Source organism: Neovison vison, chromosome 11 (genome assembly GCF_020171115.1).
Source record: "Neovison vison isolate M4711 chromosome 11, ASM_NN_V1, whole genome shotgun sequence".
In the NCBI taxonomy this organism is placed as follows: domain Eukaryota; kingdom Metazoa; phylum Chordata; class Mammalia; order Carnivora; family Mustelidae; genus Neogale; species Neogale vison.
The window spans coordinates 32,868,884-32,883,669 of NC_058101.1; the positions used below are offsets into that span (position 1 = coordinate 32,868,884).

Below are 14,786 nucleotides of genomic sequence, written 5' to 3' on the forward strand. Positions count from 1 at the left end.
TGCCTACCTTTAAGTCAAAAAGGGACTAGTATCTTGATGTACTAGTCCCTAAAGACTGCCTACAATTGGGGAAGAGGAGTTCTCCAAAGAAAACCAAAGGATTTTTCAGGAGAAGCAGATGCCGAGCTGAAATGAGCAGCAGATGGCCACTGTACTAAGCCCAAATCAACACAGTCTAGGAAGGTGTATTGATGCAATTGAAAATTTCATTTCCCTTCTGGCTATTGCAGTCATGGGCTAGAAATTTGAGATAGATTGCTGAATAGTTTCTATTTAATTTCCATACTTCTAAAGGTGATTTCTTCAGAGTCATCTTTGAAAATGTAGTGTGAGTCTTAACCTTTAAATCACCCAATTCATTGTTTTCCCACGAGGTGGTTTCTTCCCTTTGTACCCTCTGAGCGGCTGCTGTCTAGCTCACAATTGCACATTTGAAATCACTGTTCTGTTCCAACAATGCAGGATATGGGATTTCAGATCTCTTTTGTAGCTCTAGTAACTGCTTTTATATTTCTAATTAAACAATTTATGTGGTAAGATACCAGTAAAAACAAAATAAATACAAACTATAAATTATATTGAGCTGAATATTGCTTTGTTCCAGAAACTTGAGCCAAAAAAAACCCCCAAAAACCGAAAACAAAAACAAAAACAAAAAAAAACCCTATTACATGAGGACTTCTAATTGCTATATATATATATATATATATATATATATATTTTTTTTTTTTTTTCAGAAAACAAAACCTGTTAAAATTTTGGTAATACTCATGATTTCCTAATACTCATGATTTCTTAACTTTGCTCACACCTAAAATCTGTAGTTTGTGCCTCTAAAGTCTCTTACTAGTTTTCCAGTTAATCTTTTATTAGATTCCATGACTGTTGCAGGCATGACTGTCTTGTCTGATGACCTCATTCTGTGTCAAAAACCATAAACAATTACTATGACCTCTTTAATGTGTAATATTGGAGGCCACTGAGCAAAATGATATACAATTGGACTCTCCTGAATATGTTAGGAGATAATATAATAGACACTCTGATTCCAGCTTTAGCCTTACGGATAATTGCAATAAAGTTGAGTCTGCAAAAACTCAATGGTTCTATAACCATATTACCAGGCAACAGAATGACTTTGTATTTTGTTCTCTTCTCCCTCCTACCTACCCACCCCGGCTTTTCTGTTGCATAACCCCCCACACAGATGACATTTAGGGGGAAAACATTTACTGATTTTATATTAATTTATAAAATTGTAAGATAAAGTCCATTATTGTACTGTCTAGATGTAATCTCTGGTCACGACCTTAATTAAATATTATCCCAAAATTTAAAAAATATTAATACCTGCATGAGTGTCTTTAAGACTTGTTTTCTCCATCTCATGTATTTTGAAGGGGAGATTTACTTTATAATATCTAGCTGGAGGACAGGCTGGCAGGAATTGTATGAGTGACAAGTATTGTGCTTACGTTGCTCACATAATGTCATTTGATCCCTTCAGTAACTATTTTACGCATGAGGACACTGAGCTCAGAACATAAAATAATTTACACAGTGTTATGATCTGACCATAAAGCCTATTCCTTTCCCCCACAGTCTGCCTTTCTCCTCATAGTAATAAAAATAATAGCTAGAATTTTTGTATGTGCATGGGTATCAAGGCTCTGTCCTGCATACTTTACACACATGCATTATTGCATTTAATCCCCACAAAAACCCGTGAAACAGGTAGACAGCTAGAATGAAGTAATTTGCCTAAGGCAGCCACAGATCACAGCTGGTGGCCTTGAACTGTATCTCTCACTCCGTGGTCTGTGCTCCCAGTTACGATTTAACACCTTCCTTGAGTGTATAGATGTCTTCAGTATCCTCGGGTATGTTAGAAAAAGATGCATGATTTTTAAGGATAGGATTGGTTGGCTGTAAAGAAGATTCTGTTAAGTCATTAATCATTTGTTGCATTTAAATTTAAATTTCTCTCAAGTCTTGGGCTTTGGCTTGGAGTGACTTCAGACAGTGGGTAACAGTTGCATCACACAGCGGGGGAACGGTAATGCTTGGCCTGGAGAAGCCATGAGGGTCAGAGCAGCACCAATTCCAAAAAAATGTCATGTATCCATCCATTTCATCTATGTCACCACTGTCTCACCCAGGCCCCATCATCTTTTTCCTGGATGATCTTTCCACCTAAAACTTTTCAGTGGATTTCTACTGCACAAAGAACCTAAGTTCAAGTTCTTTATTGTTTTCCCAATCTGGCCCTGCCTCTGCCGATGTGATGCCCCTCCCCACGTTCACGATCACTGATCCTCATGTCCCTGGAAATGCCGACCCGATTCTTACCTCGAGGGCTTCCTTTCTGCTCCTCCCCAGCTGGATTTACACTGTCCCTTCTTTAATTCCTTACTGAGCCCCCAACCCAGCCTGTCCTCAGAGAGGCCTTCCCTTCCCCTCAGTATGAAGCTGCACCGGCGGTGGAGGTCACAGCAACGACAGTGAGGCTAGCCAACATTTCGTGAGCTCTTATTCCACACGAGGCATTGTTTTCTACGTTTACTACCTCACGGCCTCGTGACCTTCCTTTGAAGTAGGCCCTGTTATCATCTCTACCACAGAGATGATGCATCTGAAGCACAGAGAGTTCTGTTATTCAATCAATCGCTTGTTTTCTTTTCTTCACACTTACCATGATCTGTAATTATCCTGCTCTCCTCTAGAAACTAAGTTGCTGAGAGAAGGGACCTCATATTATTTTCTGCTGTTCCTGAAGCTTTTTTAAAACTGCCTGGGAAAAAACAAACAAACAAACAAACAAACAAAAAAACTGCCTGGGACCTAGGAGGCACTTATGTGGAAATATGTTGAATGAGTGAAGGAACAATCTGACAGATTAGATCATGATATTTGGGATAAGAAATAGAACATTTCAAAGATGATACTTCTGCTATAATTGTACTGAAAGGACTCAGAGCCCTTCAGTTAAATAGTTGAGCATTTTTCTTCTCTGTTGCATTATAAGCATGTGATCATGAATCTGGGCAGAGAAAGAGAGACTGTATGTCAACATACTCATTAACCCAGTCGTTGCTGGTCAGTAGGTGGGTGCCAGGGAGTTGCTAGTGACACACTTATCTTTTCAAACACAGAGCACCGTTTGTGCAACTGGGTTCTGCTGCAGATTAGATAATGCAGCTGATGCTGAGAAAAATCTCGTTCAAGTAGGGAGATTCTAATTTTGCAAATTTCCTTGTTCTTTTGAACAAAGGATGTAGTGGCCTTTTTCTTCCTGGTGTGCCGCAAATACTAATTTCTCAGAATTTGGGAACTGAGAAAGAACTTCGGAGCATTAGCTCACCTTCTTCATTTTACAAGGGAAGAGAAACAATCCCCAGGCATGAATCGGTTTTCACAGGGTCACAGAAGTACTCAGTGGAAGAGCCAGAGCTTGCCTCATAACCACCAAGCGTGTTTAATGATGAAACACTGTTAGGAGAAGAGGAACCTTGTTCACTTCAGGACCATGAACAGAATGCGGACCCGTCAGCATCTTCTGTTTCCTTGAGAAAGAAAACTATGGCCACCAGGAGGATGTTGCTTCCCTGTCCCTCTTTAATAATACAGTGTAATACCTTCTTGTAGCACATTCAGGAGCTGAAAGTGATATGTCACTCTTTGTTTCCTTGTATTGAAAATCTTGGTCCTTCAGAAGCCTAGAAATAGCATTTGGTCAGTTTATAATTAAGAATGTGGAATTTGGCCTGGGAAAAATCCCTGGTTTGCTGTGTGTTCTAAGTAATTTTATCATTTAAATACTGAGTAATGTTATCATTAATTGAAATAGTTAACAACAGTGCTTTAGAAAACAAAAATACTTTTCTGCTGGGGAAATGATAATCAAACAGGATATTATAAACGCTGAACACAGAATTTTCACAGTACCTGGAACTCTGCTTACTGAATCATGGTCTATTCTATTTTGCATAAATAAGGAAAAGTCTCCTCCTTATTCATTTCAGTAAAAGCTAGTGCACAATAGTTTACTTTAGGAGACTGGGTTGCTTCGGGCTGGTTTTAAGACATTATGGACATTGGAGCATGCGACACCGAAAGAAGCTAAGGCAGTTCAGAAAACATTATTGACACCTGCTTCGCTTCTGTTCCCTACAGTGCTGGGTGTATGACTGTGTCTGCCAGGTTCTTTGCTCTTGTAGAACTTTTAGTTTAAGAAGAGTAATGATGCTATTAGTGGATGTCAAATGCCCAAGTGAGCAGTGAGGACACCGGGCTGAATGTTTGAATGATTTTCCTGGAGAATTCAAAATAAAGGAGCGTGGATCTGATGTCACTATCATCCTTTTGGATGTCTGTACTTGGGGCCATATTGAAATGGCCAAGAACTTGAAAATGAGGGAAATGGGCTTCCTTCCTTATTTCTTTGTAAGCTCAACTCATGGGAGGAGCAAAGCCACCTGTAAGAGAGGCCGATCTGTTCCTAGCCCTGCAGGATTTCATGGTCAAATCCCACTGGGCGGTTAAAGGTCCCACTGAATCTCCAATTCAATCTGGAGATGAATATGGTCAGAAATTGATGAGTCTGCGAGTTAAACATTGGTAGCACTCTTCCTAGCTTTGTGGAAGGAAAGAGAACCGTGTCAAACAGATTTGCGGTATCATGGCCTCCTTGCCAAGGTATCCCAACAGACTGAAGATTGCGGTTCTACAGATGCATCTAACCCTGTTGGGGAACTGGGTCCATCAGGCTGTGCTAACCCAATGCTGTTAGACTTGTCATCTCTCAGTGGGTTAGTTCATCAGATGTTGAGGGAGTTTGGATTGATGTGTTTGTTACCCATATGTCCAGAACTAACCTGCCTATTTCTACAACAGAAGACAGGAGTCCATTGAAGGCTCTCATCAGAATAGTCAACAAACTTTCCCTTTCCAAATTAGTAAGAATGCTAGTCTTTTCCCCAGACACCTTCAAGGGTTATTCCTGGGACCTACGAGATGAGGTGCATTCCCTCAGCTGCTTCTCAGGTTGCTATGCCGGCTCACTCCGAGCCCGCTCCCTACCGCTGGGAATAAAAGCAATTCGGGGGCATAAACAAGGCGGTACCTGCAATGTCCGGCTTTTGATGTCCTGGGAGTGGCCTCAGGTGCCTACAGGGTGTCTTTGTTACTGATGATGGAGGATCCAGGCTCCCTGGAGTCCCGAGGGAAGCAGATCAAGGGGTGACTACCGGCTCCCACTGGCTGAGCAACTGGCCCCCTGCTTTCAGTGCCGATCTCCTTCCCTCCTCCTGTATCATTTCTGCTCAGGGTATCCCGCTGCCTGGGTCCCACAGGTTCTGCTTCGTGTGCTCAGCTTCACGTGCACCATCTTTCCAAGGCTTTCCTTCTGTATTGCCTCAAGGAAGAAGGCCTGTGGCATCCGTAACATTCTGTGCTTAGAACCACCAGCCCCCCTACTGGATGAAAACAGGTCACCGTAGACTTCCTTCCTGACTTTGGTGATTTTTTTCCTTTAGAGGTCCTTTATTCAGACCTTGGTTAGGACGTTCCTAGTCCATTGGGATTGTTTTAATTACTCTCCCATTCAGGGGTTGATTCCATTCCCTTTGTCCCAGGAGATTCCTTTGCTTCGTAGATATTCCTGAAAATAAGTAATGTGCGAGGGGGAGAAGTGATGTCCAGTGCCACCTTTGGTAGCTTTTGAGACCCCAATACAAATGGATATGGAGTGACACCTAACTCTTCAGCTAAGAACATCCAAGGGCCAGGCCCTCAAAAGTCCAGCCACATAAAGTAAATGCAATCTGAGGGCCTCAGAACAGAGTTGAGAATTGGTTTTTCCTGAGGATCTCTGTCGGGTTGAGGTGCCAGAAACAGGACATTATGATTTTTGTGCTGTCATTAAGGAAAATCTCATAAAAGATTTTTAAGAATTTTTTAAAATGTATATCCTGCTATCTCGTGTTCCATATCTTAGTCTGTTCAAGCTGCTCTAACAATACCATAGACTGAGTGGTGTATGGACAACAGGGATGTAGTACTCACGGTTCTGGAGCCTGGGAAGTCCAAGATCAAGGCGCCAGCAGATTCACTGTCTGGTGAGGGCTCACTTCCTGGTTACTGACCGTCTTCTTGCTGTGTCCTCACATGGTGAAGGGGACAAGCGATCTCTCTCGGTCCCTTTTGTAAGGACACTGGTCTTATTTATGAGGCCTCCACCTTCATGACCTGATCACCTTCCAAATGCCCCACCTCCTCATGCCACCAATTTGGGGATTACATGTTTACTGATGGCTTTTGAGAAGACGCAAATATCCAGTCTCTAGCACTCTATATATCTGCCTGCTTGTCTGCCTACCTGTGATCTCTATCTGTCAAATAAGTAAATAAAATCTTTAAAAAAAAATAAAAATAAATAAAATAAATAAAATAAAAAAAAATTTTTGATTCTAGGGGCACCTGGGTGGCTCAGTGGGTTAAAGCCTCTGCCTTCAGCTCAGATCATGATCTCAGGGTCCTAGGATGGAGCCCCGCGTCGGGCTCTCTGCTCAGGAGGGAGCCTGCTTCCCCCCACCCCTTGCCTGCCTCTCTGCCTACTTGTGATCTCTGTCTGCCAAATAAATAAATAAAATCTTTAAAAATTTGTTTTGATTCTATAAAACTAGAGGGAAAGTTTTTATCTAAAACATGACATAGTGAGAGAGAATTATTCACCGTGTGACCATAGGCAAAGCTGCTAATGTGCCTAAAACTGTAAAATGGATAGGACAGTACTTAATTTGGAGACACGTGGCCTCCGGGGTGACCGTTCTCACTCTGAGCCTCTCTACTTGGAAAGCTCTCAGTGGCTGGCTTGCTGCCAACCAGAGGATGTGTTCCAGACTTCAGCACAAGCATGAGCGTTCTCCCGAGATCTGGCCTGTGTGCTTTTCAGCACATCTCACCTGTCTTTACCTTGCCCTTTGTTGCCCCCTGTGAATTCCCCTGCACACACGACACTGGTCCCCATACTCATGTTCCCCACCTTTGTAGAAAGCCTGAATGATTTTCTGGTTTCATACAGCAACAAAACCCCGCAGACAAGCTTTCCTTGTACAGTTTGTTACCAGCCCTTGGCTGACATTAGTGTCCTTATCAATGGGTGGAGAAAAATTTGCTTGCCCTCAGGGGAAAAAAAAACCCAAATGGCCAAATAACCACTCCTTTGTCATTTGATATTCAGCAAACATTTATTGAGTACCTGCTGTTTGTTGGTACTGGTGTTAGGAAGATGAGTAACACAGCATCTGTGGCCTCAGGGAATGCCCATTCTGGTAGGGAGAGACAGACTCATAAGCAGGCAGGCAGTAATAAGTCCCTCAGATAAGTGTTTTGCTGGGGAGAAGGGCAAGTGCAGAGGGCTGTGGCAATACAGAGAAAGCTCACTGACTTAGCATTGTAGAACGCTTCAGATGAAATGTTCAGCAGGTTTTAGGGGAGGGGTTGTCTTGGCTAGATGAAGAAGAGAAGAAAAATGGGTATTTAATACAGAGGACTGTTGGCGGCCCTTTCTTGGAAACGGGTAAAGACTAATTTAATCTAGTCTGACTTAATTCTCACTAGAAAGTAAAAATAAGCAGTTTACAATTTATTTTTCCTGTTCTTCTGGAACTTGTGTTTTGAAAAAAGTGTTCTCAATATGGTGACAAGATGTTACCACATTGGAATTGCTGGAATCTATTGCATTGTTAGAACGATCCTGAGGTGACTTGAAATGGTCTCAAGAAATTTAAAACTCACTGTGAACATAAATTGTCATTAGTGGAAAGAGTAAGATGATCACAGTGAGTTGTGATCGTACACACACGCACAATGGTTGCCTATGTAATCCTTAATGTTTGTCTTTTTTTCTGTCTTCACCAAAAAGGGGGAGGCAGGGAGAAACACCAGAGGGGTATTAAATGTGTATACTTAAGTTTTTTTAAAAAAGTATTTTAAATTACCCTCTCTTACTAGTCTTGTCTAAAACTGTAATGGAAACTAGTTTAAATTTTCTTGTCACTTTCAGATGTATTCTCACATAATGGAAGGAAGGAAGTCAAACATTTATGGGGGAAAGATGAGTAAAAATTGCAAAGTGATGTTACCGTTTTTTGAAATGGTCAGTTTTTACATGACTATTAAATGCTGCCTTTCAAATTTAGTAGAAATAGGAGATGTGGGTATTTTCCTCTTTTAATTGTAAAAGAAGTGAGCTCATCAATTGGGGAAGCATGTAGCTTTTAACATATTTTAAGATTTTTTATTTATTTTAGCTTTAACATATTTCAGACTCTCGAGTAGTTATGAAGTATGTTTTTGTCTCGATAATAGCATGAAACATTTCTTACTAAGAAGACTGTCTCTCTTTAAGGCTATGAGAAGACCGATGATGTCTCGGAGAAGACTTCACTGGCTGACCAGGAGGAAGTACGGACTATATTCATCAACCATCCCCAGCTGACAAAATTCTGCAATAATCATGTCAGGTAGGAACTACCGAAGATCTCTGTGGGACCAGCTATCACAGCGGAACTCAACAGGCCATCTCCTCTCTCCTGCCAAAACAAAAATGCTTCCAAAGAGCGTTCAGTTTAATCAGTTACTGTTTGAGAGTTTATTGAAGGTGGTGTGACTCGGCTGGTTTTTCGAACTTCTAGCCAATAAGGAGATGTGAATAAGAATCTGGAAGCTGGAGGGAGCAGAAAGGATAACAGCCATACTCTACCAATTCTCTATGTAGTCACCCAACAGTGAAAGATGATTATAGATAAATACCTTTGTCTTGAACCTGTTAATAGAGTGATGAGTTCACTCTATTTGGCCAACAAGTTTTAACATTTTAGAAGAGGTCTTTGCATTTCTTCACCAAGAACTCCTTTTTGTTTAATAGTCTTTAAATGTTGGCTTTTGATAGTTGTAAAATTGAGTATGGTGTTGAGAAAGAGGACTCTGAGAATTGCTTGAGTGTTACATTTTCCTTCCAACAATAGTATAAAAAGTGTCGCTGTTGCAAGTACTGTTCACTAAGTGGCCTCTGGACTGGAGTGAACATGAACACCTCTTACCCATTATCCTAGCCCAGTGTTTCTCCAGAGGCAAAATTCCTGGATTTGAGAAATGACCACTTAAAATTAATATTTACAACTTCACATTCTAGAGTAAATTTCTCAGTTTGGAAATGTGGTATGCGTTCCTGTAATCACCTATTTTTTTATTTATTTTTTATTTTTTTAAAGCTTTTTGTGGAAAGCATTAAAAATAGCACAACAAATCCCCTTGTACCCATCATCCAGCTTCACAATTAGTAACTCGTGTAATCTTCTATTTAAATAACAAGAAAAAGACTGGATGTTTTCAAGACCTAAATGATGATATCTTACTGACTGTGGACTTAGCTGGTATGTTTGGTGTAGAGTCCTGGCCTAGTTCCTGGACGGACCTTGAAGAAAATTTGAACAGAACCCTAGAAAACTTCTCATTTTCCTGAAATTATCCAGTGAACCATCTCTGTTTAAAGTTCCTGGTCTTACTCAAATTCAATTTTTTGTAAGATTTTTAAAATTTATGTATTATAGACTGTCCTAACTAAAGTTGCTCTACTTTGTAAGCTACTCTTAGTATGTTAAAAAAAGGATGGTTGGCCAAAGAGAGAACAAAAGATATTGTGCAGAAAATTAAATTCTTACTATTTAATTTGACAGTTCTTTTCACTCATTTCATTTAGGTTAATGACCATTTGTAATATTCTCCCAATTTGAAACAAAGGGCAGATGTTCATCTAATATTTTGTATGATGATGATAGAATTTTGTAAATGTGGGTGCTAATTATGGGGTAATTAAGTTTTATGCTACTTTTCATTTTGTTTTCTAGCACTGCAAAATACAACATAATCACATTCCTTCCAAGATTTCTCTACTCTCAGTTCAGAAGAGCTGCTAACTCATTTTTTCTCTTTATTGCACTGCTTCAGGTAAAGTCACGTTATAAAACTTTAGCTCAAAGTCAAATGTTCAGATATTAATAAATGTTTTTGTTAAGCCGGTGACCAATTTTGTAAAGCTTATCTAAACACAGAGAGACAAGCTGGTTTGGGTGGACATTTCCAGGCCTGCTGCAAGCAATGTCAGAATTCCACTGACATTTGATTCACCTTTATCAGCTCATTTTAAACATTCGGTAAATTTGATATGACAGGAATGAAATTTGATGGTAAAGGGGGATGGGACTTTCCCCCCACATTAACATTAATTTATTGGTTTTATTAAATATCAATTAAAATATTAATTAAACATTAATTTATTTTAAGTAACTGTTCTGAACCTTAAGGTAGAAGAATTTCCATTTTAAAACTAGTTTCTTCTTGTATTTGCGTTAGTAGTTATCAGGAAAAAAAAGTTTCATTTTATTAAAAAAACATACATTCATTATAAAAATCATTAGAAAACACAACAAAGAGGCCTGAAGAAAAAAAATTAAAGCAACTATTTTTCTGCCACCCAGAGGCAACTACTCTTAACCCTCGCAATGTCTATCTTCCTGGTCTCTCCCTTCCCCCCACATATTGTTTTCTGATTTAGCTTACAGAAGAAGATCAGAGAATACATATGTTTTGTATTCTACTTGAACCATGTGATATGTGTGGATATTTTCCCGTGTGATGCGGTGTGTTTTTAGAATATCGTTTTTACTGATTATGTGGTATTTACCGAACTCCCCTCTGTAGGTGTTAGTTGTGCACAGGACAGCTTGTCCTGAAGCGAGCTCCCACCCTCTTCCACAAACTGGCCCCTCTGTGTTAGTCGGCCGCAGTAGTAAAAGCACCGAAGTGTAGCTTAAGAGGCACGAAGACTTGGTTGTTTGTATACGTATTATAAACCTACTAGTTCTCACTGGATTTCTTTTTTTTTCTCCCCCCAAATAGCAAATACCTGATGTATCCCCAACAGGTCGCTACACAACCCTGGTTCCTCTCTTATTTATTTTAGCTGTGGCAGCTATCAAAGAGATCATAGAGGATATTGTAAGTGCTTCATTTTTTCATAAATAAATATGACTTATTTTAGATGCGTATATTAAAATATTAGTTTCTCTTTAAGTTTAACGCTCGACACAAGTTGTTTAAGATGCCCGTTCAACTTTAAGGCATAGAATACGCTCTGGAGTCCATTGCTCTTAGATTCTACAGGATTACTGTGACAGAATGCTTGGCAGAGTGTTCTCTGCATTGGTAGTTTAGTAACAAAAGAAATTATATTAAATGCAATAACTGGCTTGGAGAGAGAACTGTATCTGACCATTATTTTCATTTATGCCCAATGTTCAATTGGAATATTATTTCAAGTTAAACATAGTAACGTCCAAATTATCTCAATGCAAAGGGTCTTATAACGTAGGTTTTATTTTTAATTCATATGCACGTTTTTTACTTTAAATGCCACTGATTCCTTTTCATCTTTAGTAGTTCTAAGCTTCCTTTTATTTTACTGAAAGAAAGTAATGACATTTGCTATTTTTATTACACTAGTAGCTGAGAAAAGGGGAAGTCAATTTCCTGTTCATAAAATAAGTTCCCCCAAATAAATTCAGACTTTTCTTTTTCCTCTCTTTTACCGTTATTTTAACTCCCTTATTGAGGAAGCCAATTTTTTTTTCTATGCTCTTTAAATACTTGGCCTATCTGAAATGACCTTCTGTGGAGCCTTAGACCTATCTGAAATGACCTTCTGTTGAGTCTTAGGCAAGTCAGACAGTAAGGCAAGGAAGACCTGAGACATTCTTTAGGAAGCTTCAGTTTAAAGTTGCACAAATATTTATATTATTTCTGTGGAGAATCAAATTGAAAAGGGTCAATTGTCCATTTAGATCATCCAAAACATTCAAGTGGCTAATGGAGGTTGTATGTCCGTGTGCTTTTGTGTAAAACATCACCATCCTCTTCATCGGAGAGGACATGCTTGATGGGGACCACAAGCGGAAAATTTAAGGGACCCTCTTTTTTACCTATATTGTTCCACACAGACTTACCATTCTTTAAATTGCACTTGGATCTCGCAATCCATAAGGATCGGTCTTTACTGTAATTTGTCTCTTTGTTTGCCTTATGTGCTCTCTTTTCATTCTTTGACATAGTTTTGGTTAAGTACGTATTATTTACTAGACATTGTGCTGTGGGTTTACAAATATTTTTCTTCAAGAACATTATAAGTTGGATATTAATCCCATTTTAAAGGTAAGGAAGCTGGGGCTTAGAGAGGTCATGAAACGTGTCCGAGAAATGGTCGGGATCAGATTCCATCTCCTCCAGGGCTCTTCCTCTGTATTGTGGCCACCAGCAATGGCATGAATCACATCTGTTGAGTTTCTGGGATCCATGTACTTCTTTTATATCCTTGACATCTACTGAGTCTTCCAGCCACTCTCTAAAGGATTCCTGGTATTATCCCCATTTTATAGATAAGGGAGAGGAGGCACAGAGGAGCAAGGTAACTCGCCCAGGGTCACACAGTTAATAACTGGTGCTATGAGAATTCAAAACAAGGCAGTTTTGTTCTAGAACTCCATGTTATTATCACTGGTCTCAGCTGCCTGTCCTGTCTTTTTTCTTTTTCCCTAACAAAACTATAAACCCTCTAGCTATGGTTTTAATACCCCTCTTTATGAAAACAAATGTAAATAAAGTGATATCCTAGACGGTTTTTGTTGTTGTTGTTGTTTTAAACAAACTCTTAGGGGCCCCTGGGTGTCTCAGTGGGTTAAGCCTCTGCCTTTGGCTCGGGTCATGATCTCAGGGTCCTGGGATTGAGCCTCATATTGGGCTCTCTGCTCAGCGGGGAGACTGCTTCCCCTTCTCTCTCTGCCTGCCTCTCTGCCTACTTGTGATCTCTCTCTCTCTCTGTCAAATAAATAAATAAAATCTATAAATAAATAAATAGATAGATAGAATAAATGATTCATTGTTTGCATATAACACCCAGTGCTCCGTGCAGTACATGCCCTCCTTAATACCCATCGCCAGGCTTACCCGTCCCTCCCCCCCCGCCCCTCTGAAGCCCTTATTTTATTTGCCGTAGTCCGTAATCTCTCATGGTTTGTCTTCCCCTCTGATTCCCTCCACCTCATTTTTCACTTCCTTCTCCTAATGTGTTCTGTCTTATTCTATATGTTCCACATATGAGTGAAACCATATGATAATTGTCTTTCTCTGCTTGACTTATTTCACTCAGCATAATCCCCTCCAGTCCCATCCATGTCGATGAAAAGGGTGGGTGTTCATCCTTTCTGATGGCTGAGTAGTATTCCATTGTATATATGGACCATATCTTTATCCATTCTTCTGTTGAAGGACATCTTGGCTCCTTCTGCAGTTTGGCTATTGTGGACTTGGCTGCTATGAACATGGGGTACATGTGCCCCTTCTTTTCACTACATCTGTATCTTTGGGGTAAATACCAGTAGTGCAATTGCTGGGTCATAGGATAGCTCTATTTTTGACTTCTTGAGGAAACTTCACACTGTTTCCCAAAGTGGCTGCACCAACTTGCATTCCCACCAACAGTGTAAGAGGGTTGTCCTTTCTCCACATCCTCTCCAACATTCGTTGTTTCCTGCCTTATCAGTTTTGGCCATTCTCACTGGTATAAGGTGGAATCTCAGTGTGGTTTTGATTTGAATTTCCCTGATGGCTAATGATGTTGATCATTTTTTCATGTGATGCCAACTCTTATGGTAAGGGTCAAGATTGGTTGTTAAATTGATAATATTCACCATGAAAAACATGCCTTCTTTACTATACACTTGTTAACTTAATTCTTCAAAAAAGAAAAACAAACATAATTTTTGAAAGTCCGTGGTGTTCAGAGACCAAAGATGAGGAAGAGATGAGTGAGTAAAAGAAGGCAGGTTGGAGCTTGCAGTCGAGTAGGGGAGACAGACATTAATCAGGTAACCACACTAGCTCTTGTAAGAATGAAATAATTCACTGAAGTCCTTAGAACAGTACCTAGTTCTAGTAAGTGATGAATAAACGTTAACTGTATTATCATCATCCAAATGTCCTTTCGACTAAAATTTAGAAAATGGATTGGAGAGAAACAGGATGTGGGTATACTAGTTAGAGGAATATTTTAGTAGCTGGTATTTTAAAAATGGGGAGATTTAGACCAGGTGGCATTGCAGATAAAGCAACATAGAGAAATGAATTCAATATTGCTTTAAGAATAGAATTGATAAGACTTTTCACCATCCAACATGCTGCATACCCTACTTCTTTGACTCACATTTTCTCTCCAACACTAGAATGTCAGTTCCATAAAGAGCACGAGTTTTGTCTCTTGTTCTTGGCTGTATCCTCACCAATAGTAACAGGACCTGGCTCATGGTGTTCTGTAAATATTAGTGAATGAAGAAGGATTAGATGGGAGTGAGAGAGAGGAGAAGATGCCAGGATGACTCTCGAGAGGGCATAAGGCTCCATATCTGAGAACAAGGACGAAAGCTTGGGGGTTAAAGTCTTAGATTGCCTTGTGGACCTAGCTGGAGATGCCTTTGAGATTGCCAGAGGGAGATGTCAAGGAGGCTATAGGATGTAACTCTCTGGAGCTCAGATGAGAGCCTTGGCTGCTATTTATTGATGTATCAGTTACAAGTGAAACTGCAGGTCCGGATGAGCTGAGCTGGGAAGAGAGTACCGAGTAAGAAGCAAAGAGGACCAGGGAGTAAGCCTTGAGAAATTCTATCCCTGTATAA

At 39.9% G+C, this 14,786-nt stretch overlaps 1 protein-coding gene across 4 annotated transcripts in view; it reads left to right on the forward strand.

Moving 5' to 3' along the window:
• ATP8A1 (ATPase phospholipid transporting 8A1) overlaps nt 1–14,786 on the forward strand; it is a 231,171-nt gene that overhangs the window by 28,616 nt on the left and 187,769 nt on the right. For all 4 annotated transcript variants that reach the window (XM_044224040.1, XM_044224041.1, XM_044224043.1 and 1 more), the window contains exons 2-4: nt 8,411–8,525; nt 9,912–10,011; nt 10,963–11,061. In XM_044224040.1, coding sequence (XP_044079975.1) covers nt 8,411–8,525; nt 9,912–10,011; nt 10,963–11,061 — 314 coding nt within the window. The remainder of the gene's footprint in view (nt 1–8,410; nt 8,526–9,911; nt 10,012–10,962; nt 11,062–14,786) is intronic.